Source organism: Haliotis rufescens, unplaced genomic scaffold (assembly GCF_023055435.1).
Source record: "Haliotis rufescens isolate VD_foot unplaced genomic scaffold, xgHalRufe1.0.p SCAF_1, whole genome shotgun sequence".
NCBI lineage: Eukaryota > Metazoa > Mollusca > Gastropoda > Lepetellida > Haliotidae > Haliotis > Haliotis rufescens.
The window spans coordinates 42,791,667-42,819,168 of NW_025963779.1; the positions used below are offsets into that span (position 1 = coordinate 42,791,667).

A 27,502-nucleotide genomic window follows, 5' to 3' on the forward strand; every position below is an offset into this window, starting at 1 on the left:
AATGGCCAAAAGTAACATGGCTTAAATCTAGGGTTTAACTCGGTGGTTATGCTGGGATGGTAAAATCCATGGGAAGAGAGGTGAAGAAAAGTAAAATCTGAGAGTAAATACTCAAATATTACTCAAAATTCATGAATTCATAAGCATGTCATTTGAAACTAAATGCACATGTGTGTATATATATATATATATATATATATATATATATATATATATATATATATATATATATATTTGAAATAATTTCTAAGTATGGGCTGTACAGTTGAATCACCCACCCTATACAGCCCAGACTTAGCCCCCAGTGACTATTTCCTGTTCTGGCAAATGAAATCTGCCCTACGTGGAAGAAGCCTCCAGGATGACGAGGACATAAAGGCTGCCACAGAGGAGTGGTTAGAGGGCCAATCTGCGGATTTCTATAAAAATGGTATTAAAAGCTTGAAGGAAAAATGGAATAAGTGTATTGAGGTGAATGGAGATTATATTGAAAAATAAAAGTGCAAAAGATATTCTGCGACTTGGTCTTATATTGAAGTTGCAAAACTTACTGAACATCCCTCGTATGTCAGATGTTCTGGTATTTATGAAAATCTGAGTTTTCTTGCAGTAGATCCTGGAGACTTGGGGGTTAAGGTACTCATGAATTCCATATGAGGAGTATTAGGGCAGGGAAAGACACTCCCCCCATTGGAATGTGTTAGTTGTTCTCTATTTACTGTTTCAACCTATGCTCATATCTTTGGAGCTTTTTTTGTTCAAAATTGCAATCGCACTGACAATACTAGTCAGCAGTGTACCAGCAGAACAAGATTTGCAAAACAATTCAGATCCACACGGCCACTTGGAATCGTCTTAGTCAAAAACAACTGAACAATCTAATCTTGAACATTCATGCTGGTGTAATAACATTTCACAAGTTTGCAATCTGTTAAGAAATAAAATAAGAAAACTCTGAGTTGCAGACTGTATTTATTGACTATTGGATCAGGTTTTTTATTACGGTGCCTGTATCCACATCTATAATAACAAAAGCCAGTGGAAACATTGTCCTGTTGGCCTTAAATACTGTTAGTGCAGATGTGAGTGTCAGGATCTTGCAAGCAGAATTCTGAGCAAACAAAATTTGAGGCATTAACTGCAGAAAACCAAATCTGTATATATACACAGTAAAAAAAGTGTTGCACCCCCTATACTTTTTCATGGAGGGGTGTTTTGAAAGGGTGTAAAGATAACCGAATTAATATTATAACCAGGATTTCGTGTATACCAACAAACCAGTGTATTGTCTATACAATGAACTTAAATGGGGTATTCCATGACCTTATGGCATGTTATAATCTCATGCTGAACTTTTACGAAAAATGAACGAACAACGAAGACGCATTAAGTATGGTGACATCTCAATAATTTTTAGTGACCAAATTCATCCAATAGGGTAAGAATGTCATATGGAGATTTGACGAACACAGTAAGTCAATATCGAGAACTTCCACCAAGCACTTGGATCACAGCTTGAAGTCTTCGTCTCATACTCCTCACCAGACGTTGGAATCGCTCCATGGGCAGCTGCTGCCACTCCTCGTGTAATGCTGCTTCCAATTCACGCAAGTTCTGTGGAGGAGGGTCCCGACGATAAATCAGGCGTCCCAAAATGTCCCATACATGTTCCAGAGGATTCAGATCTGGACTCATTGCTGGCCATGGAATCTGCGTCAGAGCATTGTTGTGGATAACCTGGGTCACAGCTCGTGAACGATGTGGTCTGGCATTGTCATCCATGAATATCGGTCTGGTGGCCAGTGGATGATTGTCAAAATGGGGCACCACAACTGGATTCAGCACCTCTTGGATGTAGCGCTCCCCTGTCAAGTTGCCTCGTATGGTCACTAAATCAAGCTTACAATCAAATGAGAAGCATCCCCAGACCATAACAGATCCACCTCCATATGGTACAGTTGGCATGATGTTTCTTGCAGTATAAGCTGTTCCAGGACGCCTCCATACTCTCACTCTGCCATCCACAACATGCAGAAGGAACCTGCTTTCGTCCGACCAGTGGACTCTTCTCCAGGACCTCAAGTTCCAGTTCTGTCTCAGTCTACACCAGGCTAGACGTAGTTGTTTGTGGTTGTCTGTGAGTTTAGGTCGCTTGATAACCCTTCTGGACTTCAACCCTGCAGCTTTAAGACGATTTCTCACGGTCTGGGTACTGAACTGTTGACGAGGAAGCCAAAGACGTTTCAAGGTTGTGCTTGTAGCAAATGGATGACGCCTTACCACCCTCAACAACGCTCTGTCATCTCTAACTGTGGTCTTTCGTGGTCTGCCAGAGGGTCTGCGATTCCTTACATCATTAGTTTGTGCGTGTTTTCTGACCAAACGGCTTATTGTTGAGTAGTGATGTCCGGTTCTTCTGCCAATCTCCTTGAACAAAAGACCTGCTCCATGAAGGCCAATAATCTGCCACTTGACTGCTTCTGACAATCGTCTACCCGGCATTGTGGGTTACAATAAACTGGGCTGTCAGAGAACATCTTTTATAGGCGATGTTGAGCTTAAGAAGATACTGCAATCTGCAAATGTCATGCACCATGCAATTCACGTGCTGATTGCTACGTTTTGGTGATCATCTTCCCTCCGAAAACATTACACATTTAACATCAGATCCCCAAGGAATACCTACCATTAAAACCAGAGTCGGGCGTTTTAAATGTTGTGATGTATCAAACGTATTAATGTGGGGGTGCAACACTTTTTTTACTGTGTATATGTTCATTTCTGGTTCAAGCCTTAAAAGATACTTACAACTGGAGGCAAAAGTCAGAATAGAGAGACCCTTAGGACATGTCTGAGAAGACAAATACTTCATAGGGAAAATGTTGAGGCATTGTCAACTACCAGATGACAAGTGGATACCATCTGTGCAGACTATGATGCACTGCATGAGTCCGATGTAATTCATCCATCAAAGCATTACTTTTAACTGTGGCTACCTGAGAACCCATTTTTCTGTATTATGAAGACTGTAGCTATTGCAATATAATTGAGGAACTTTATGGCTGGGTGAGTGAGTGAGTGAGTGAGTGAGTGAGTGAGTGAATGAGTATGGTTTTACACCACTTTAAGCAATATTCCAGCAATAGCACGGCAGGGGACACCAGAAATGGGCTTCACACATTGTATCCATGTCGGGAATGGAACCCGGATCTTCGGCGTGACAAGCAAACTCCTTAACCACCAGGTTACCCAACCGCCCCAGGAACTTTATGAGAATATCCTGTTTTATGATACATGCATAAAAAAATACCATTTTCTGGTCCTGCCAATTCCCATCCGAGGAATCACTGGATCAGGTGGATATGACATCATGCAAGAGGATTTAGCATCACATGAATGCATAAACATGTCTGTTTTCATGTCCATTCTGGAAATGTCCAACCTGAGCCCTTTTTACCTTGTGCAACATGTGCATGAAGCTGTTGTTGAGTGATTACAGATAACTTGCTGATATTATTGAATAATGTATAACAGAGATTTACCTTAGAATTCCTCATTTTCAGAAAGCAGTAATCGGTAAAATTCATTGGCTGGCTTGATGATCACCATCTGATATTTTTCAGATGATGTGAAGAGCAAGCTATTGGCATTATGGAATGGTGGGATGTTTGGTCGCTTGGTGTCCTTAGCATCACTCTCCATCAGCAAAGAGGTGCAATACAACAGTGCTGGCATTGTAGGGCAACTGGCTTTACATGGTGAGTATGATACCACATTGCTGGCATTGTAGGGCAACTGGCTTGACATAGTGAGTGTGCTACCCATTATTCCGTGATATGTAGATCAGCTGACCTGAAGGGTCATGAGTGTTTGTCATGCTGCAGACTCTCTTCTCCTCTTCTTTGCAGATTTCTTTCTCAGATGTTCACAAAACCTGTGATTTAAAACTTGGTAGCCATGGCAGCCATTGTGAATTTTTTATTGTTGCCCATAATGCAATTAGTACATGTGATCCGCAGAATAACAAAAGACGTGGGTATCTTGATTATGATCCTGTCATGACCTTTGACCTTCCCAAACCTGTGATAATAAATAGAACATTTTTAAACTTATCCTATCTCACACTTTGCATTTCTTCCTTCTTCTTCAATCCAATGTGGAAACATGCTTGAACCCTGTTTCCAGCATCTAAATTAGAAATATTCACCCGAACACCATTTGCATCTCCATGGTTACGTGCAGTAGCTAGGTCAATTGTGTGCTTCCCATGCATGGCAAGCCTGCTGGAACTGACCATGTGCATACCTCTGCCAACTCATTTTGTTTCTCATCACCCGTGTGGTGACATGTTTTACCATCGAAGAGAAGTTTGTTTGTCCTGTACTGTGTACTGTGAAGAATTACACAGCCCACTTCAACATTGGACCCTCACTCCTTATGCTGTGACTGTCGCAGGCAGTGTTCATTGAATTAACAGTATGCAGAGTGTCATGCCTTGCCAGATTCTGCCTTCTGTGTCTATCTTCAGCAATGTCGTTGCAGGTTATCAGACTGGCGTTCTAAGGCCAAGGATTCAACTAAGAAATTCAAGACTTGCTCTTAACTTCAATCAGAAGAACCCTTACTTTCTGTCACGGATGATACAATATGGAACACTTCACAATCTCCTATACAAGCCGATGTTCGTTCCGTCCAACTGACTGATACCGATGACGCTCACGCTCCCATTCAAGTGACCGATCACGCTACCACCTTTAAGATACCTACTTGTCCTGTTCCTACAGCTGATTGTGATAAGAATGATGGTTCTACTACCTCCTGGGATGCTTCTGGTCGTCATGCTGAGGATCAACGATCGAATGATATCGAGACCCTTACTACCAGTGACCCAGATACCCATACCCACAAAGTTTTTCACTCGGGCCCTCCCGGGTAGGGTGGTTTCCGTCATCTATGTGAAAGACTCCATGTACCCCATTCATCCTTGAAGATACCGGCACTCATGGAATGTCAGCTAGGGTAATCTAGGTATCTACACTGTTTCAGAAGCACTGGACATCCTCCTATGTGGTTGAAGATCAGGACCTGACACACTTGGATACCACGGTATGCCATACATTATCTCTAGTGTCTACGATCCTGTCAGCAACGGACGCCCTCTCTGTCTCTCTCTCCACTCATTCTCACAATGACGCTTTTAATCAAGGAGTGATAAGCTTTATACACGATAAGCTCACACAGATTCTGGGACTTCTCTCTCACCATTCTGGCTCTATGACAGCTATTCGTCACCGTTGGATACTACAACACTCTTCCTATGACGATCAGTTCAAGGCAAAGCTCAACAACACCCTGTTTGCAGAGAGACTCTAGCCTCCGGTCACTGTGGACCTTTTACATCTCCAGAAGACACAAATGGAAGATCAGGAAAAGAAAGAGCGGAACTGTCCACAGTTCGTTCCTACCCAGTGTGAACTTCTCACCTATGAACCTAATCCCTATCACGGACGCAGAAGAGGACAACAAGGTTCGAGACCTTTTGCAGGACGATCAGTCTCCTCTACCGAACGAAAGTGAACCTTCCCGAGGGGAGGTTCAGCAGGAAACTGACTCCTTTTCACTACTGCATGACTGGGAACTTCCGCCTCCAGCTGTTACAGACACGCTCATAGGTGGAAGACTGGGGCTATTTGCAGGCAACTGGAGCATCCTTGCAGACACCTTCTTGACACAGTTACTACAGCACAGACTACCACTGACAACCCAAACACCTACGACGTTCCAGCCCCTACGAACATATGCGGCCAGGCAACTATCAACGTTGATCGGGGCTATAGGTATGTTACTTGTAAAAAACGCAATCGAATGTCTCAGCCCGCTTCCCATGACTCCGGGGTTTTATTCACCCATATTCTTTATCCCCAAGAAAGACAGTCTAAAACTATATGACTCATCTTCAAAATGAAGGTTTTCAACGCTACGTACTTAGAAGGCCGCCAAAGTTTCTCATGACGCCGATCTCTCGCCTTCGCATGCTCATTCATCCCGGCAATTTTATGGTCAGTCTCAATCTCCAAGACACTAGTCTGCACGTTCTCATCCAACAGGAGCACCATCACTTCCTACGTGTTTTTTTTCAAGGCCGCCACTACCAATGGAAGGTGCTCCATGTCTCTGCATTCAAGTTCGCTCACATGCCGATATCCTCTGTCAACAACTCGACTTCATGCATCCATCGACTTCTATTTTGCATCTAGGCTGGCTAATCAACATAAACAAATGAGAATTCATTCCCACCCAAAGTCTCAAATCCATAGGAGCCCTATTCGATACTCAGCAGGGTATGATGTTTGTCGCAAACAAATAGTGGGTAAAGATTCAACAATTCGGCAACAACTCCTGAGTTACCTAATGTCAGAGCAGGCACTCACTGTGAGGGGTCAGCTGCATCTGCAACAACTTCAATGTTTTCTCTTTCCCTTTATCAAGATTGAGGATTGTCACACACTGATTGCTCATACTGCTCTGACTCCACCCTCATCTTCAATGGTGGCTGGTCGCATCAAACGTTTGCAGAGGGGTCTCTTTGAGGCCATTTGTCCAGTCCCTCCATCTGTTCGTCCACGCTTCAACTGTAGGTTGGGGAGCACACTTTTGAGATCTGCAAGTGGCAGGGCGGTGGTTCCACGACGAGCGTTGCCTCCTTATGAACAATTTCAAAGGCAGCCATTCTAGCTGTCTTGCATTGGTCCTACGCTCCTCTTCCTTCATGATCCATTCCAAAAACACTGCGGTAGTATGGTACATCAACAGAATTGGATCCACGAAGTCGATGTCCCTCCTCCCGCTCACTCTAGAGTCCTTTCAGCTCATCAACTTCCTCAACATCCAACATCAAGGTAGCAGCCACAAATTGACCAGACGACCTTCTCCTTAGCCTCACTCACAGTGGCTCGATCCCTCCCTTGCAGCACTCAGACTGCAGAAGTCTCTCATCGCCAAAGGCTACTCCCAGTGTGTATTGAAGCCCAAACTGTATCCCATCATTCATCTACCACGCACCTTTATGACCACAAGTGAAAGCCTTTGAGACTTTTTGTTGTGCTCGTGATATTTCAACTCCTACCTCGGCCTCACCTCAGCAGATCACTGAGTATTTTACATTACCTGCTTTCGACAAGGAAACATAAGTTATCCACATTAGCCACCTACCTCGCAGCTATCAACTCTGTCATTGTCACCACTTCAGGGGCAAATGTTTCCACAGATGCAGAACTACAATCGCTCATCCATTCCTACAAATTAGAAGACCAAGCCGCCCATTTTCGGCTCCCTTTATGGGACCTGACCCAAAGAATTAACTTCCCTGCCAACCTGACCAACTATTTACGATTCCCCCGCTCTTGTCTATCTTGGGATCAAATGACCAGGGAGACCTCTCCCTGTGCCCAGCTATATCTGGATGCATCTCGCCACCACAGGCATTCCTGGAAGAGACCTTGTCAAGTGCTTCTCACAGGAAATTTCTATCCTTCTGGCTTCGCTCCATCATCCTGCGTATACCTTTGCCAGGCTGCCTGTACCCACTATGTCCATTCCTCGAGAGATTTGAATGGTTGCTTCTACCATGGCTCTATACACTGTAACTGTACCCTTTCAGCCATCATGGATGGGTGCTTTTGGAAGTCTGATACAGTTTTCATGTCTCACTATCTCGCGACATCTCAGTCACAGACGTACAAGGGCTCCACAAGTTCGCTCAATTGGTGTTGGCACAACAACTGTCTCACCCAAGTTCATGCAGATAAAGCTCTTATACATCAAGATCATTGGGGGTTACAATCGTTTTACAGAAGAAATCCTTGACCATTTCCTTTGGTGTTTTTTTATTGTTTGGGTCTTCCAAGATTGAGTCCCTTTTGGAGGGTGGATTAGCTCGTTCGTGGAGACTTTTTAGTCTTCATCCACAAAGTCACCATCAGGTGTGTCTGTTCATAAAACTAAGAATGGTGTCCCGAATCTTTATTCAAAACATCTCTGCTTTGGTTGCTTATCATGTAGGGTTTTGGTTTGATGGTCCTTGCTATGGAATTGTTGATCGTTATTCTTTTCGTCTTGGTTCGCTTCATGCATTCCAATGTGTTTGATAACCTTGACAAAGCATTTCGCTCGTCAGATACCACAACTATTCACTCGTTTCATAAAATTGGTATTACACGGAAGCTCGTTTAGTATTCTATACATATCTCACTGTTGTAGTCTATACAGGCAAGGGTATCTGCGGCCCACCATCAAAGCATGGGATAAAATGCAAAGTGGAAATTTTAGTATAAAATGTATATTTATGTACTTATCCTATCTTACACACAATAGACCCACCTCACCATCCTGCATTTCAATTCCTCTTCCCCTGATAGCTCTGCGAAAGAGAATATGCACATGGTCAGTTCGAGCAGGCTTACCGTGCACGGGAAACACGCAATTGACCTTGCTACTGGACGTTACCATGTAGATGCAGAGGGTGTTTGGGTGAATGTTTTTTATTTAGAAGCTGGAAACATGGTTCAAGCATGTTTCCACATAGGATCAAAGAAGAAAAAGGAAGAAATGCAAAGCGTGAGATAAGATAAGTATGTACAGTAAACTACATTTATAACAAACACGTTTATAACAAACTGACGAATATAACAAATTGTTCTTTTGGTCCCGGCAATTTGCCATATTTTTTCATGGATATAACAAACATGCTCATAAAGAAATAACGGATATATCGAACTCACCTTGTGGTCCTGTGTGAACTCTGTCAACGATAATGTTTAAGTGTACAACAAACTGTTAATCCCTGAGCTGAACTCCTCATGTGTCACCAGTCTACCTATCAAAACATCGGCGGCCAAGCGCTGCTGATCAAAGCGTCAATAAACAATTGACGGTAATTGATTTACTGTTATGTACTGACACCTTGTCCTCAAATTACACCCTCAACTTACGATAGTAATACGGTGGTTGAAGTAGTATATTCTGTACATGTACAGTGCAAACTTTTGTTATTTTTCAAGTAACATGAAGTCACATGACTTGATAAAAGATGTCTGACAGTCGAAATGCATGTAATGAACAACGGATATAATAAACTAAAATTAGTGGTCCCTCTGAGTTCGTTATAACCATAGTTTACTGTAAATATACAATATATACTAAAATTTCAATTTCAACTGTATGTTGGATATTTCTTCAGAAAAAATGTTGTTGCGATACAGTCATACTGTTTTGTTGTATCTTGTAACTCACTTGTTACTTGTTTTTTCATATGGCATTGTTGCTTTATCATTTATGACATTTATGACAGTATACATTGTTTGTATCAGGTATACCAGATGACCTGAGGGAAACTAATAAACTTGGTATTGTATTGTATATTGACAAGTTTCTCAAGTCAAAGGACCAAAACTTTCTTCACATCGGTCTTTGGACACTAAGTCAGCTATTGAATGGTGAGTGATATGTGATTTTACTAAGACTAATAGAAATGTGTTTGCATTTATTTTGGGATGCATAATATCACTTTTGTCAATTGTCCTATTCTGCTCCAAGAGTATATTTGCTTTCCTAATTACTTATCAGTTAATTAAGATATGACTGATATCAAACAATTATAAAAACACCACCTTTGTGTCCTGTTAGCGCTCATGACTGAAATTCTAGTGAGCTAATGTGAGTTAATATGTAATCCATCCCAACATCTTCTCCAAAAAAAAGCTGAAATTGGCCTGCACATTCTCAATGTGTTATTAATTGATTGCCTTTGTTGACATTTGAAACAGTTGACCGTAGCAATATATCTCATAGTTTCAGAGTTGGGTGGTCAGAAATATTAGGGCTACATTTATGAAACACTGCATACAAATTCACCACTCTAGTTGTGCCTTTTGTTATTATGGTTTCCAAATGTTTTAGTCCATGGATACTAGTTTGTGATCAAAGGCACATGTGGGGATTTGGTTCAACGGACCGTAGGGCTCTTTTCCGGAGCAGAATTAATAAACAGGGTGCCGTTGCACAAAGCAATCTTAGTGCTAAGGTGATCATAACTCCCATACCTTAACATACACTTATGAGAGTCATAGTGCTAAGGTCCCCAACATCCTTGGGGTGTTTTGTGAGAGGCGACTAAATGAATTGGGTGGTCAGGATTGATGACTTGGTTTATTGGGTGACATTGTACCCTGTCAGTGTGGGCGGTTTCTTACAATGCAGCATATGTTAGCAAACAAGCAAACAAAGAATCATACATCAATTCAGGAATTGTTGCAATTTTGTTATGGAAGTATTATTTAGATGTTTGAAAATATTATATGCAACATTGTTGTCAAATGAAGAGTTCTACCTATTGATAAGTACCATTACTCATTGACATCATTGGAAGATATAGAAATCATTTCAAGAAGTGAGGGAATCATTTGATTTGGTCTTATCATGACCATTTCATACAATTAAATGAGACTTACCCGTAAGTTGAAGTTGGATTGAGATTATATTTCATCCAATCATGTCATAAAATGTGATCACGAAAGTCACGAATGTGAGAGCGAAAGCGAGATGCAATTAACAGGTTTCCAGAAGACAGACGTATACCATTGAGTTAGACCTGACTAGTCTTCCTAAATTGCTCCAAGTGGTACAATTACAGCAGGAGATATCACACAGTTGAGGGCTTTGGATTTTCCCCACTACACTGTCGACTAGTCTCCAAATGAGGGAGCGTGCTTGAGATCCTGAAGTCCTCAGATGAAAAATTTAAGTTAAAAAATGAATACAACGGAGTTAATAAATCCTCACTAAGCCTAAACCATCACAAGAGTATGCGGGATGAGCAATAAATGCCAGTCTCTCGACGTGTTGGTGAAACGTTAACTTATGTCAGCAAAATCAACGTTTGTTCACTAACATGTCTTCATAACTTGTGAAATTAGGATCACCATGATGCAGAATCATGCTGGACAGAAATGTGGCAGCTCGGATGTGATAGATTTATCTAAGTGAAAAAACATCCCTCAGGTCAAATGATGAAAAGGGAGAAGAAATTGGTTAATCAGACTATGATGGGGATATCAACAAGCAAATTGACAACACAGAATCTGCTTCTTAGACAGTAGATTCAAGAACGTCAACCCATGGCAACCAGGTTGAATGTGACTTGTCGGGTTGAAGGGACCTCTGCTAGAGTAGCTAAAGTTCTCTGCTGACACTCAAGTTGGAGTTCCTCTTGAAGCTAAGTCTTATTTTGACCTTGAAGCCCTTGAATTAAAACATTGAATATGTATGCCTTAAAATGGAAAGTCTGTCCACGGCTATCTCTCTTGTCAGGAAAAACTGCTACACAGCTTCAATAGACTTGATACTCATTGATCATACAGCAAGATCATGAAAAGTATGTTAAATTCTTGTGCCAAGGAGTACTTTATCAGTTAACTGCACTCCCGAATGGGCTCAGTTGTGCTCCAGTCTATTCCAAACTGGTCCCTTACTCAAATATCAGATCCAAAGGTCACATAAATGTCTGAAATATTGACAAGACTGAATGTAGCATTTTCATGCAGGAGAATATGGAACTATTCACTTACCTCAGATTTATCATTCATCCAATTAAATCAGTTGTGAGGCCGACACTAGAACTTGTGTTCTTAGGTTTTATTACCTTACTTGGTCAGGATGCTAGTGTTACTTACACCTGAGAAACACAATAAGATTAAGTCATCATGCTCCAGACTCCACAACAAACATCTCATTACATTAAAACACTGTCCAATATTCGTAACCATAAAAGAAATAATCCCTAAATGCCATTCATTCAAACCTAGATGGCTTAAATACTGACATGCTGAATATTGATAGTGATTTATTATTCTCATGGGGGGATGTGAACTCACAATTCCTGACGAACTTACATCTCAAATTATAAAGGTTTGTGATAAACATATTCCTAATAATTTTTTTTATCATACAATCAAAGGATCCACAGTGGATCAATAATGGAATGCGTTCCTTAATAAGAAAACGAAATCGCCAACATAAGAAAACTAAAAGACGTAATACTCCTTCTGATTAGGCAAATTTTAGGCTGTTAAGAAATAAAGTAATCGACTATGTCCGTAAGGCAAAGAAGGCATATGCATCTAAAATTGATACTGTATATATTGTTCTCATGGTACAAAGACTTGGTGGCGTTTAGTAAAGGAGTGTCTTGAACTTAAAACTGCAAAACACAACTTTCCCCCAATTATATTTGGGGATAGGTTGTATGATAATTCCATGGATATTGCTAATATTCTCAATAACCTCTTTGTGGACCAATCTCGCATATGTAATCCTGATATGCACCTTCCACCAGTAGAATTAGATAAAGTTGAAAGTCTATTAGTAAATATAATTTTGATGGAAGATGAAGTTAGGGATATACTACTGTCCGTGTACACCACAAAGGCAACTGGCCCTGATGGTATTGGAAATTAAGTACTTAAAAATACAGCTTACAGTTTAGCCCCAATCCTCACTAAACTATTCAATTTCTCTCTTAAACAAGCAATATTGCCATCACTATGGAAATAAGCTCTTATCATTCCTATTCATAAGAAGAATAGCGTGAATGAATGTACAAATTACAGACCGGTTGCACTCACAAGTTGTTTAGCAAAGATATTTGTAAAATGTATATTTAAACATGTGTATGACTATTTAAGGAATAATAATGTGCTCACTTACCTACAATCTGGATTCATGCAGGGAGACTCCACCTCAAATCAGTTGACATATTTATATAACTTTATTGCAAAGGCTTTAGATGAAGGTAAGGAAGTTAGAGCTGTATTTTGTGACGCAAGTAAAGCTTTTGATAAAGTTTGGCACAAAGGAATAATTTATAAGCTACACCATTATGGTATTTGTGGAAATTTATTGAGATGGTTTGATAGTTACTTAGAAAATCGATATCAAAAGGTAGTTATAAATGGCTATAGCTCAGATCCAAAAGCTGTCTTGGCAGGTGTGCCACAGGGCTCGGTCCTGGGACTATTATTGTTTATTATCTATATCAATGACATTGTTGAAGGAATATATAGTAATATAAGAATTTTTGCTGATGACACATCTTTGTATGTGATCATAGAAGATCCTGATATAGCTGCTCGTGATCACAATAATGACTTGGACAGAATTTCAGAATTGGCTACAAGATGGTAAGTTAAATTTAGTCCCGAAAAAACTGAATCTATTCAATTTACCCGTAAAGTAAACCCTAGTCCCAAACCTAACTTATATATGAATGGTACAGAAAGCAAAGATGTACAAAGTCATAACCACCTAGGTATTACTTTACAAAGTTACAAAGTAATTGTAAATGGAAAATGCACATTGAGGATATTGTAAGGAATGTTGTCCTCTGGTTAATTGTTTAAGAAGTTATAAATATCGTCACTCCCGAACTACCTTAGAAACTATGTACAAATCATTTATTTTACCAATTTTTGATTATCGTTGTCATATTTGGGACAACTGTACTAATGAACAAGCTAACTTATTGGAAAAATTACACTTAGGTGCTTTGAGAACCATATGTGGCGCTGTCCGGGGTAGGAGTCATCAGAAGATTTACAATGAAACAAATTGTAGGTCATTAAAAGACAGAAGATACAATTTAAGACTGGTAATGTTTTACAATATGAATAACCATTTATCCCCGGAATATCTTTGTAGGCTTATTCCTGACACAGCTTCAGAAAACAAAAATAATGACTTAAGGGTTAAAACTAATCTTTAAACAGTGAAGTGTAAAACAAAAGCTTATGCAGATTCATTTATACCAGCTACAACACAACTTTGGAATATGTTACCAGAAAACCTAACAGGGGCAGAGACCATTACACAATTAAAGTACCAGTATCTGCTTCACATAAAGGGAGATAGTGGTATACACTGGGATTTAAATTATGGAAGCAGATTATGCCAAATCATTCAGTTGCCTCAGGCTTGGCTGCAGCGATCTTAATGCAGATCAGTATAATAGATATATCTTTGATACAAAAACTTGTTCCTGTGGATATCATACCGAAGTTGCTCTACACTTCTCATTTGTGTGTACAAATTACTATGTTCTTCAAAATGAAATGTATTTTTACCAACATGGTTATAATTTACAAACTGTGCTATGCAAGAGCAAATCTTAATATTTGATTCAATTCCAAACTTTATATTAAACACTGGCAGATTTTCAGTTAAATGAATTGTTTAATATAAACTGCAAATAGATTTATTATATATACACATCTAGCTTGGCATGTACAATTCATTTGTTATGTTACAGCCCCCGGACGGTGTAACTTTCGATAGGTATTTATTACCTGAAAGAATTCAAAAAGAAGAATTAGATCTCGGACAACTTCTGTTTATTCAAAACAATAATGGCGTCACATGTGAGGTGACGTCACATGTGAAATGACGTCATATTACCCATACGACTATCAATAGACAATGAAGATACAGAAGCATCTGTTGATTCTTTTCAGATATTATTAAAATGAATTCGATGAATTTTGATTTGAAATACACCAAAACATTTTAACACAATACAGCATTTGGGTCTTTTTAACTAAAAGCTAATACAAAATCCTACATCATGACAAAAGTTTGTCATAAAACAACATTCACACACTCTTAAAGCTAGTTGACACAGGATCTTAAGCCTCCCTAATATACTACTAAGTGTTGAATACAAATGCTATAATGCTTACACAAGTGCATACTGTTTCTGAATGACAAGGGTGATCAGTCCTTTAAAACAAAATGAGTCTTTACAATACTCTCACACAGCATGTTCATAACACAACTGTTCATTGAACAGTAGATACACATATATAATGTCACATAAGCCAAATCACATACAGGTCTCAAAGAACACCTTCAACCACTCACTGCTACATGTACATTCAATATAGACAATAGTGTCAAACTTTCGCTTTTACAAAATCATTGCATTCATACCATGAATGGAGCAGTTAACAATATATACAATATACAAATAGCTTGAGCAACATTTCAGTGTACAATAACATACAATCTCAACACATTCTCACCAGAGGAGGGGGAGATATGGGAATACTGGAATGAACACGATATTTTGATGGAGGCCAGAGTAGACAACAGGTTGATATCTGACAGTCTAATATCTGATAGATTGCACTTGTGGATTCACAGTCATGGACGACATCAGTGGGTTAGCCACATACTCGGACATGTCGCCAAGCGTGTCATACGTCAATCTCAATGGTGGATTCCTCTGTCTCGCTAGCGTCGAGCGCCATCTTCAGGTTCACTCTTTAAGACACCATACTCACCATGATCTGTAGAATCACTCCCATCAGATTCCTCTTGCCTATCATTGTCACTGTTTCCATCATTTTCTCCCTCGAGTCATTCAGTATATCAGGCAATGTCTCTGGCACAGGAGGAGCATAGTATTGTTGGGTTCGGTCACTCTCACAAATCTGAAATCATCATCACTCTCAGAGTCCTCTGATTCAGGTTCATCCTGATTCTCTCTCACTTGATGTCTTCTTCTTGGAGCTCTTGGTAAGTGTACTCCTGGAGCTTCAAGTAGAAGATAATCTCATGACAAAAGCAGGTTGCGGTGTAGTGTTCTGAGCTGCATCTGTTTACCTTCTGGTCTCACAACATACACAGGACTATTCTCTCCTTTGCATTCTACGACGACATGTATGGTGTCCTCCCAGTGCCATCTTAGCTTGTCAGGACCACCTCAATCCTTGAAATACTTCACTAACACTCGGTCACCAGGCTGCAATACAGTGTACCTTGCTCTCGCATTATACCAGTTTCTTGATTTCTCAGCCAACAACTGCATTTTCTCTGAGACAATGTTGTAAGCTTCCTGCATTGTTTTCTTCCAGTCTTCTACAAACTGTCTATAGTTCCTGTCATCTTGTGCATCAGGCAGTCCAAAGATAATGTCGATTGGAAGTCTAGGTGATGTACCAAAGAGCAGTTGAAAGGGCAAATAACCTGTTACTGCATGCTTCATACAATTGCAGGCGAATACAACTTTGCTGACATAGTCCTTCCAATTCTGTTTCTGTTCTGCTGTAAGTGACTTCAACATCCCTAGGAGGGTACGATTGAAGTGCTCTGTTTGCCCGTTTCCTTGAGGATGGTAAGGAGTTGTGCGTGATCTGGCTATGGAACTTTACTGAGTCAGATGACGAAACAAGTGGTTCTCAAACTTACGGAATGGGTCATGATGGATCCTTGTTGGGAAGCCGAAGCAAGGGATAAAGTCGTTAAACAGCTTGTCAGCTGCAGTTCGTCCAGATTTGTTGGTAGTAGGGTACGCCTGAGCAAACCGTGTGAAGTGGTCTTTAATAACCAATATGTACTCATATCCACCTTTGCAGTACAGTGTACCTTGCTCTCACATTATACCAGTTTCTTGATTTCGCAGCTGACAACTGCATTTTCTCTGAGACAATGTTGTTGTTTCCTTGAGGATGGTAAGGAGTTGTGCGTGATCTGGCTATGGAACTGTACTGAGTCAGACGATGAAACAAGTGGTTCTCTGTTTCTCCTTTGCTCTGTTCAAGATGTAGAAAGTCAAGTGACACAAGTTCAAAGGGTGCGGATGTTACCATACTCTGACCTGGAGCTCTTGTTATCTTTATTGGAGTTTTCTTCTTTAGACACTGACACTTGGTTGTGATGAAGTCTTCAATCTGGTCTCTAATGTGTGGCCAGTAGAACCTGTCACTAGCCAGAGCAACACATCGATGTACTCCTCAGTGACCCATTTCTTCATGTAACTCATGATACACAGTCCCTCTGAGCTCCATAGGGACTACAAGTTGTCGTCTCACTACATTACCTTGTAATGTTGTTACTCTCCATAGTATTCCATCTCTATCTAATTTCAGATTGTGCCATTCTCGCATGAGAGCATGTGTCTCAGGTCTGTCTTCTCGTCAATCTCTCTCAGTTGGTTTCCTCTTCCATCCAAGGTATTCTATGACTCTGAGGATATCTTGGTCCTGTCTCTGACTTTTCTTGATATCGCAGGTTGAAAACAGTTGTTTTCCTTCAATCTTGAGTGGGTTATCTGGGACAGCTTCAACACTGGTACTCATAGCAGTTATCCAAGCACAGCTGGCATTCATGTTTACCTCAGTTGCTTGTTGAACAGCGCTCATGATATCAGATGAACACTTCTCGGAATACTCACTCTTGGCCTCAGTTACATCTCAAGCGAAATCTAGACAGGGTATCAGCATCTATGTTTGCTTTACCTTGGCGATACCATAGGGTGAAGTGGAAATCTGACAGAACATATACCCATCTATGTCGAGCTACATCCAACATAGGTGAGAAGGTTATTGTCACTGAAAACGATGAAAGATGGCGCATAGTAGAGGTAATCTCTCAATCTCTCAGTAACAGACCAGTACAAGGCGAGTAGTTCTAGTTTTCCAGAGTGGAGACGATAGTTCTGTTCACTTAGGGTCAATGTTCTTGAGCCAAACGACACTACTTTCAACTGTTTTCCTGGCTCTTGATACAGTACAGCCCCTAATCCATCCTGAGATGCATCGATATGGAGTATGAATGGCCCTCGAAGTCTGGGTAGGACATCATCCTTTCAGACTCTGTTAACATGTCGATAAGGCTATCAAGTATCGTCTGATGTTCTTGATGGTAGTTGTCCACTAGCATTCTTGTTCTTCTTTGGACGGCCCTTGATCTTTTCTGGCTTTTTGGAGGACTTGAGAAGGTTATACAATGGCTTAGCTTTCCTGGAGAAGTCTGGCAAGAATCTTCTGTAATAACTGATAAAACCAAGCAGTTTTCTCAGATCACCAACAGTTCTTGGGGTCTTGGTTTTTAGTGCATGTACCGCTTCTGTGTCAGCTGGGTCCATACGACATCCATCTTCTGAGACCAACACACCCAAGTACCTGACTTCTTGTCTGAACATCTCGCACTTCTTTGGTTTTAACTTTATACCTTTAGACCTAAATCTCTAAAGTACTTTCCTTACATTTTCTACATGTTTCTCAAAGGTTTTACGATAGCACATGATGTTGTCAAGATACGGAATGCAGATTTCTTCTCTCAGTCCAGCAAGACACTCATCCATGAACCGTTGAAATGCAGCAGGTGCGTTGGTTAATCGTTAATCGTGTTACAAATGCAGTTAGGTGTCTACACTCTGGTTTTACGAACCCCTGGTGATAAGCTTTACCTTGGTCAAGAACGCTGAACCATGAACTTCCTGCAAAACTCTCCAGGGCGTCTTTTATACGAGGTAACACGTCCTATCAGGAATAGACTTACTATTTAACTGTCTGTAATCTATACATAGCCTCAGACTAGAATCTTTCTTGCGTACGCAGACGACGGGTGATGAATATGATGTTGACTTGCTTATCCATCGCTTGTCGAGGAGACCTTGAAGATAGTCTTGATACAATGGTCTTGGTACAGATATCTAGGTTTTCTGGACTGGTTCATGATCATGTTGTTTGATATCCATCTCTAGGTCAGGAGCACAACCATAGTCATCATCATCTCTTGAGAAACTCTCACACTCCTCTCGCAACATCTGTCTGGCTACCTGTTCTTGCTCTGGAGTAAGGCCTTGCAGTTTTACATCAGGGTCAAAGGATGTGGAATTACAATTGACTGAACTCACATTCACACAGACTTAATTTGCTCTAAAGAACCTATCACAGTCTTGGGCTGCAAATAAAGGTTATGATGAGTACAATTTTCAACATAAACAACTACTTTGTCAGACTTAGGACTAAGCTTAACTAAAGACACAGTGAAAGTTAATCCATGGGACCAAGGCCCCTCAACATTAGGTTTAAATAGTGCATGATTATCAGTCTCTAAGGTACCGCTCTTTACTGTGCACTTCAGAGGTGTTATTTTACCACTCGGACAGTTTATCTTTCGCTTACAGGTCTTCAACCACCACAGTGGTTCTGATACACAGGGGGAGCATGGGTGGCCCAGTTGTCTCAGGCGCCACAATTCGCTATGCAGAGTTGCGTCCCTTGGGCACGCCAGAAACCTATGATTGTGGGTTCGAATCCCGGTTCGGCCCAATTATGTTTCTAGGTTTGTCAGCACCATACCCGTGCTCGTGGGTTTCACCGAAGTGATAAACGTCTGAGACCTGCATCACTTCGGGCTTTCCTCCCACATTAAGCTGACACGCCGTGATATAACTGGAATACTGTTAAAAGTGGCGTTAAACACAACTCACTCACTCACTCTGATTCACGGTCACCAGCGAATCTCACAAGAGATCTAAGTTCCTTCACAGGTACACTAGGAAGAGCTATCTTTAACACTGAGATCACATCAGGGTTAACAGTTCTTGTCTCTGACTGGACACTCTTCACACTAGTCTTGTCTTGAGAACAGTCTTGATCCTGATAGTACAATTTGATGAATTGTTCGATCACATTATAACCGATGATGGGTTGATCTTGGCGAATGTCGCAAGCATGGGAACTGTCACATAAATTTCAGAATCTACAAATTTAGTGGTACCTTCTACCCATCCTGAGAAGGGGATATCTGATCCATTGGCTGCTTTCACTGTCAGTGAATGATCCAAGACTTCATTGAGTTCTCTAACTTCTAAATGAGGCAAGTGTTCTTCTAACCATTTAGCAGGTAACAAGCTTAATTGAGCACAAGTGTCCAATAAGGCAATAGTATAAACTTTGTCAATTTTGACAAGACACTCATTACCAATCAACTTTGTCACAGTCCTTTTCTGTCGAGGTGAGGAAGAAACATTGTTGTATACTTTGGCACAAAAAGTTGATGAAGGGGAAGCTTCTTTGTGGTTCACATCTTGTCCCCTTGTCTGTGAGGATGTGAACTCTTCCGGTTTCCCTGATTGTCTTTCTTACACCCTGCCATAAAGTGTTCTACACTACCACAGGCGAAACAGTGACTGCAACTACTCAACTTCTTCTCCTGACACTGGCTACAGAGTCCCTTCTGCCTTGTTGAACTGATCTTTCAGTGTTCAACTGCATCGATCGTATTGTCGCTTTCAGAGAAGAAAGTTCTTCCTCCGTCTTGCTATACTTATCTTCACTTCTGGATGTCACCTTCACTGAGGAGTTTGTCTTTTACTTGGTCTTTCTTTCCATTTCTGTGGCATGATGTCTGTTCACCTCATTGTTAATGTCTACCGGTATGTCTTGCACTTCCTTGGTCTCAAGCATGGGTCTGATTGCTGCTGCAATGTTCTCACTCCTAAGACCTCAAACTCCTCCCTGGAAAGCTGGGTGGGCTGGCTTCCTCTGTTCTTCGGAGTCTGACAGTGGATGACTTGTGCCCTCTTCCCGCCGAGCCATACTGGTGTCCATTTGGGTTTACAACATATGCTCCAGTGTTTTGACTGGCCAAATCTTCGTCCGTCTTCATCTCAGCATGGGAAGTTAAATCCCGGACGAGCCCCCAGAATGTTACACCCCCTGGACGGTGTAACTTTCGATGGGTATTTTTTACCTGAAAGAATTCAAAAAGAATTAGATCTTGGACAACTTCTGTTTATTCAAAACAGTAATGGCGTCACATGTGAAATGATGTCACATGTGAGATGACATCATATTACCAGTACGACTATCAATAGACAATGAAGGTACAAAAAGTAGAAAAAATATTACATTTACTTTAAAACAATTAACAGAAATAGTTGGATACCTTGTCGTTAGTTTCCCAGGCATTATGCTTGGGCCACATTGCTACCATCAATTGGACAATACAAATCACAAGATATGCAGGTGTCAAAGCGCAGCTATGATTATGTCATAGCATTGCAGGACAGTGACAAGTGTGACTTGATTTGGTGTATAAATCACATTCACTCTCATGTCAGATGCATCGAAATAGGAGTGGGAGCAGCATACAATGGTGCCAGTCTGCGGTAGGCCGATGTTCAAAAGACAAGGAAGTGCTTGACATCAATCATCTTGAACTTTTAATAGTTTCCTTCACCCTACAAACCTACTCTTGAAACATCTCACCAAAGATAACAATATAATGATAAATATATATAACTCATTATATTGTTATCTTTGTACATTCATCCCACCTATATATATATATATATATATATATATATATATATATATATATATATACTCACATGCAAAAGAAACGCAAGTTGAGTATGCAGTATACATGTTATTAATTTTCAACAGTAAAGACAAGAAATACTAATAGGGCAAGATTGACAAAATTTTGACTGAAGACAGTTTAATGGATTAAAAGGCAGATGACATAATTGTTTTTTTCAAATGTTAAGGGCTTACACAGTTTCGGGTCAATACCTGGTGTGACCAACATTAGCCTTGATCACTGCCACATATCTCCTGTACATTGAGTGGATCAGATGATTTGTGAAGGCCCTAGGGATCCTCCTGCACACATCCAGAGCAGCTGTGTGTAGTTCATCGGCAGTTGTAGGGACTGGGCGCACATTGTGAGGCGTCTTTGAACCTCATCCCACAAGTGTTCGATGGGGTTCAGATCAGGGCTGAGGGCTGCTCACAGTAGAACACGGATGTTGTGTTGTTGCAGAAAGGCCATGGTAGCTCTGGCAACATGGGGACGAGCGTTGTCCTGCTGAAAAATGTGTTGTTGATGTTGTGCAAAAAATGGAACAACGTGGGGTCTGATCTCTGAGCAGTGACGCCGTGTCCCCGACCTTGACCAACATTCAGAAAACACATGGGTCCAAGTCTCGCATTAAGTCCAATCCCTGCCCATATCATGACGCTAGGTCCACCCCATTGATCCCTTTCCACAACGTTTCTGTCAGCGAAACGATAACCTCGACAACGCCAAATTCTGACTCTTCTGTCTGCATGGGAGACACAAAAGCGACTTTCATCAGAGAAGATGACACACCTCCACTCACGATGACGCCAATTGTGATGACCCTGTGCCCACTGAGGTCGTGCTTGTCGATGCCGTGGTTGGAGAAAAGGATGACGTGGTCGGCAACATCTGAGGTTGTTGGAACGGAGACGTCGGATCACAGTGTCCCGGCTAATGTGTCGATTATGTGTTCCTATGGTCTGTTGAGCACTTTCACTTGCAGTTAGGAACGGATGTCGCTGGTATTGACGGGTAATCTGCTGATTTTGTCAAGGTGTGGTGACCCTAGGACGACCGCTCTGAGGAAGGTCATCTGTGGTCTGTGTAGCATTGTATCGATGCAGGAGACGGTAAATTGTGGTTATGTTAACGTTGAAATGACGGGCAACATCTTGGACAGACTCTCCAGCTTCCAAACTTCCGATAGCCTGGTTTCTCTGAATTTGAGTTAGGCGTGGCATTGTTGACCAAGGAGTGGTAGGTCCAAGAATCGGCCACAGTTTTATACCCCTTACAGTTCTTGACAGTTCGTGCATTTTCGATTTCGCGAGAAATGGGTGCATGATACCCACATATTCATTGAATTGGTGCCTTTTGGCGATTCGTTTTTTATGTTGTGTTTTTACTCTGGGCTTCCAAAATGCAGCCAAAAATATTGATAACACCATCAGACTTGACTACATGCTAAAAACACCAATATCTGGACTCTGTTTTATATATATAGTCCAGATATTCGTGCTTGTCAAAAACGCGTTCAACGGCTCTTCAGGTGTAATGAAATCTTCAACTTACATTGTAGTCCTAGGCGTCGTAAAACAGTAGTATTTGTGGCGTCATAATGCATATGATGTAGTGACAATAGAGGGAGAAGTAAAACGTAGTCCTAGGCGACAGCCAACGTTATGCTTTTGACGTCATAAAGCATATGACGTCATAGCTAGTGATAATAGTGGGAGGCATGAATACATTATGGTGTGAGTGCACAAATACAAATTGAGCTACATGGGAAAGTTTTGAAAATTATACTTTTGAATTAACTGTTTGTCAATATTAAACAATTTATAAAAGTAAAGAAAGTAAAATGACCACTCCTGCATTCATCAGTTTGTTTGCTTACATTTATACAACGTACATTTGGATCTCGAATTTGTTGTCTGTGTACAGTGATTAGGTCTTTTAGTTGCACACCAGTTTCTCATATATAATGCTCACCACATCCCGCACTTGTTGAAACATATATAACATCTTACTGAAATTTGCAGTCTTCAATTATTATTGGGCAAGTTTGAAAACAACAACTGTGACGAAACCAAGGAAATCCTAGAAGAAATCAGTGAGAAGTTGGAAACAACCAAGAACACGTTACAAGAAATTCTAACAGAAATCAGGAAGTCTAATGTGGCGAAAAATGCTGCCGGGAAAGACATTCAGTAGAACGGGACCAAAGATGAAGTATTCAAGGAAGAACAATTTTTCAAGGTATATGAAACCTTAACTGAAAAACTGACATTAATATGTTCTAAAAGTGAACACAGTCCCATTTCATCTATGTCAGTTTATCATGAGGCATATTTGAGAAAAAATTGCATGTATTCAGAATGGCAAAGTCGACTAAGTGAAAGAAGAGTCGCATTCTATAATGCTTACAGCACCAGACGCAAGAGATTCCAAACGGAAGTCAAACTATTGGAGAAAAGACTGCCGAGATACGAATTAAAAATTTGAAACATGGATAACAGCATGGAATTTGTATTTCAGGAGGACACTTCACCTCAGGTTCAGGACTTTCTTTTAAAATTGTGGAAAGAAGATACTGATAAGGAAGAGATGAAGTCCGTAGAAATATGGAGTAGGAAGGAGACATGGTTCCAGGCATATGCGGACAACTACTGCAGAGGCAAGAAATGTATGAAGGAAAAAAGAAGCAGCAATACCCGCCCTAAATTTACAAGGAGCATCATCCAAACTGCAGCACACAACCCTGGCCAGAGTTACGCAAGTGTGGTTAACAGTGATACATGCAGCAACAATTCCGCCAAGATAGGTCAGGACAAAATTACCAACAAAACACTCTTGAGGATCACATGGATTTAAACCCAAAGAGGCAACCACGTGGACAATACGTGGAGGATCGATACAAGGTACTGTAAAACGTGAAATTAATGCATCTCAAAAAGAATGCAACCGCTGGCCCCTAGCCAAAAATGCAACTCAATATGAATGCGACACCCCCTCCTCTCAAGCATCAGTGGATTTATATCTAAACAAAATGTCCTCTGTCAGGTTTACAGGAGAATCCTCACCTTAATCCAACCTTACATTAATCCAATCACACATCAAATAGCACCGCTTATTAGCGCTGAGTAGAGTACTTCAGCTAAAACAATACGTGAGCGCTGGCTCGTGTCGGCCTTTGATACAGTCGCAAAGAGCAAAGACACTGTGTTGGGTGGCGTCTGTCTGGACTTGCAGGTGTGATCAGTGATGACATAAGTGAGTAGAACGCTGGTCTTGACCCCAGCAGTGACAATTCACAGAATGTAATTAGTGTTTGAATGACATTGTTTATATTCTTGTAACAAGTGCTGCTCAATACACATTGATGTGGAATACATAGTTGTTTGTTTTCAGCGTATGTCTAAGTTGGTATTTCTGCTATCCAAAATGTCTTATTGTTGATATAAATGCGATGTTTAATAATGCAAGTGTAGCCGGGCGTGGTGTCATGTGTCCAGCCACTGGGCTGCTAGTCAAAACATGAGGCAGTTCTTGAAGATGATGATGATTTTTATTCTTTTGTAGTAGATGGTGGGAGGGAAGCTGTAAACAAGAGTCCTCCCTCCATAAAGAGTTCATGCAGAATATGTTATAATTTAATTTAAGCCAAAAGGAAACAGATTAATTTATAGGGATATGTTGGGGAGCACATGGTTGAAGACCATGTGCTCAATTAATGTAACACAAAAGGTGTGAGCTGGCAAATATTTAGATATAACAAATTAAATAATAATGCAATTAAATATATTTTACTTTAATGAAAAGCTGTGATACCCTTTCTATGAATATAATTGTTTCTAAAGCAGGATGGAAAGAGATAAGAATATTGAAATGTTTCTCACCTGTAAACAAGAGTCCTCCCTCCATAAAGAGTTCATGCAGAATGCATGAGGAGGGCAGGTGAGAAAGGAAGTTTAAAGAAGTGGACCAAAGGGCCAATCAGAAGAAAGGTAGCATCTGACAGATATTAAAGGAAGTCAAGATGCTTCAGTCACATAAAGTGGTGGACATATCTAAAAATAGATAGGGGGAAGTCCAGGTGAAGCTGGAGAAATTACAGAGGCTGCAAAAGGGTATCAGGTTGGTGTTAGTTGGCTGACATTCAACTGCAGACAAGGACAACATATAATGAACAAAGAATGAAGTGATGGTGATAATAGATGAACATGTATATATATATGTATAGAACGAATCTAAGGGGGTTATAAGTGGGTGGTACTTATGTGGCTATAACTCATTCAGAGTTAGCACCACCACCCGGCTACATACACCCCCACTTTGGGAAATGGCGACCTCGCCATTAAATAGTGGCAATGTATAATTACATCCTCACACCCAGACACTTTGTTTTACAACAAACTGCCCATCTGTCATCCACTTTGGCTTTGTTCGGGTTCGTCCAACTCGCCGAGGTGGTGGCTGTGGAGTTGACGGTCCTGAGCCAGGGATAGAACTGGTTGGTGCAGTTGGTGCTGGTGTGGATGGTGAAACTACGGGTGACACACTTGCAAATGGCGGGCTGATTGGTGGCAGTGCTGACACTGGGGATGATACCGACACTGGAGAAGGAGAACTCTCAATATCCATGTTGGTTGTTGAGATCTCCAGTGTTGTGTCAGTACTTGTGTCCTTAAGCTCGCCAGAAGATGGTGTTGAAGTAGTAGCAGTCGTCGTCGATGTCGATGGTGTGCGCCGTGGCCTGGGTATGGGCTGACCATTCGTACCAATGGGAAGGAGTAGATTACGGTGGAGTACACGACATTCTCTGGTTCCTTCCTTATGGACTTTAAACACAGGAATGTCGGCATGAGGTTGAGAATCAACCACGTAATACTCCTCTTCCCACCGGTTAGCCAGTTTTTGCTTCCCACGTATGTTGACGTTACGCACCAATACAACATCACCAACCTTGAGTGTGGCTCCGCGTGCCTTAAGATTATAGGCTTTGCGTTGTTTAGCCTGAGCCCTTTCAAGGTTTGCAGCTGCAAGCTCATAGGCAGTGTGTAATTTGCGCTCTAGATCAGCAGCAAACCGCGTATAAGCTGGTGATGAAATATTGGCCAGTGATGTACCAAAAGCAGCGTCAACAGGTAGCCTAGGTTGTCTGCCAAACATGAGGAAGTAGGGAGTGAACCCCGTTGACTCATGGAGGGAACAGTTATAGGCATGAACTAAGTGAGAAAGGTGATCTTTCCACTTTGCCTTTTGCTGCTCCTCCAGAGTGCCGAGCATCCCTAAGAGCGTCCGATTAAACCGCTCACATAGACCATTACCCATTGGATGATACGGAGTGGTCCGCGTTTTGAGAATACCCAATATGCTGCACAGCTGTTTGATGATATCACTCTCAAAGTTCCGGCCTTGATCAGAGTGCAACTTCTCTGGAATGCCATAGTGAACAATGAAGTGATCAAACAGTACTTTGGCTGTAGTACGTGCCGTTTGGTTGCGAGTGGGAATGGCAACAGCATATTTGGTGAAATGGTCCGTAATGACCAGGATATTCTCATAACCACCAGAGGAGGGCTCCAAGCTGAGATAGTCCATGCACACCAACTCCATAGGTTGAGTGGTTTGGATGCTAACTAATGGTGCACGCTCAGTTTGGTTAGGAGCTTTACGAAGTATACACCTCTGGCAGCAGCGAATCCTTTTCTCCACATCCGTGATCATTCCCGGCCAGTAAAACCGTGTCCGGAGAAGAGCCACGGTCCTGTCCCTACCAAGATGTCCCATGCCGTCATGTAGATGGGTAATGACCTCATCTCTTTTAGACTGAGGAACAATCAATTGATAGTAGGGTACTACACCATCTGAAAGTTGTTGCCTGTGGAGAAGGCCATCTTTGACAGTGAGTGAGTCCCACTGCCTGAGAATGGATGCAGTGTCCCGGTCCATGGATTTGAGAGCCTCCTTGGTTGGACGCGTACCATTACGGATGAGTTCCAAAATCGAACAGATTGAGGAATCAGCTTGCTGATATGTTCTCATCCGTTGGCTAGCGACAACGTCAGAAGGTTCCATACCATCGACCGCCAACATACAATTCATCACCTCCTGATTGAGGGAGAGTGTCTCCACGGCACATGATGAGATGAGTTGCCCATTACAGAGAGCAGACACACTTTGAATGTCCATGGACTCACGCGGCAACCTGGACAAAGCATCTGCATCAACATTCCTTGCACCCGGAACATACTCAAGGAAGAAGTCATAAGTAGCAAGTTCTGCGAGCCAGCGATGCCCAGTTGCATCCAAC

The 27,502-nt window shown here is 41.3% G+C and overlaps 1 protein-coding gene across 3 annotated transcripts in view; it reads left to right on the forward strand.

The window, feature by feature from the left end:
• Positions 1 to 27,502, forward strand: part of LOC124115359 (vacuolar protein 8-like) — a 376,809-nt gene that overhangs the window by 313,973 nt on the left and 35,334 nt on the right. For 2 of the 3 annotated variants that reach the window (XM_046476306.2, XM_046476307.2), the window contains 2 exons: positions 3,624 to 3,758; positions 9,369 to 9,494. In XM_046476306.2, coding sequence (XP_046332262.2) covers positions 3,624 to 3,758; positions 9,369 to 9,494 — 261 coding nt within the window. The remainder of the gene's footprint in view (positions 1 to 3,623; positions 3,759 to 9,368; positions 9,495 to 27,502) is intronic. The other variant, XM_046476308.2, reaches the window with a different exon arrangement.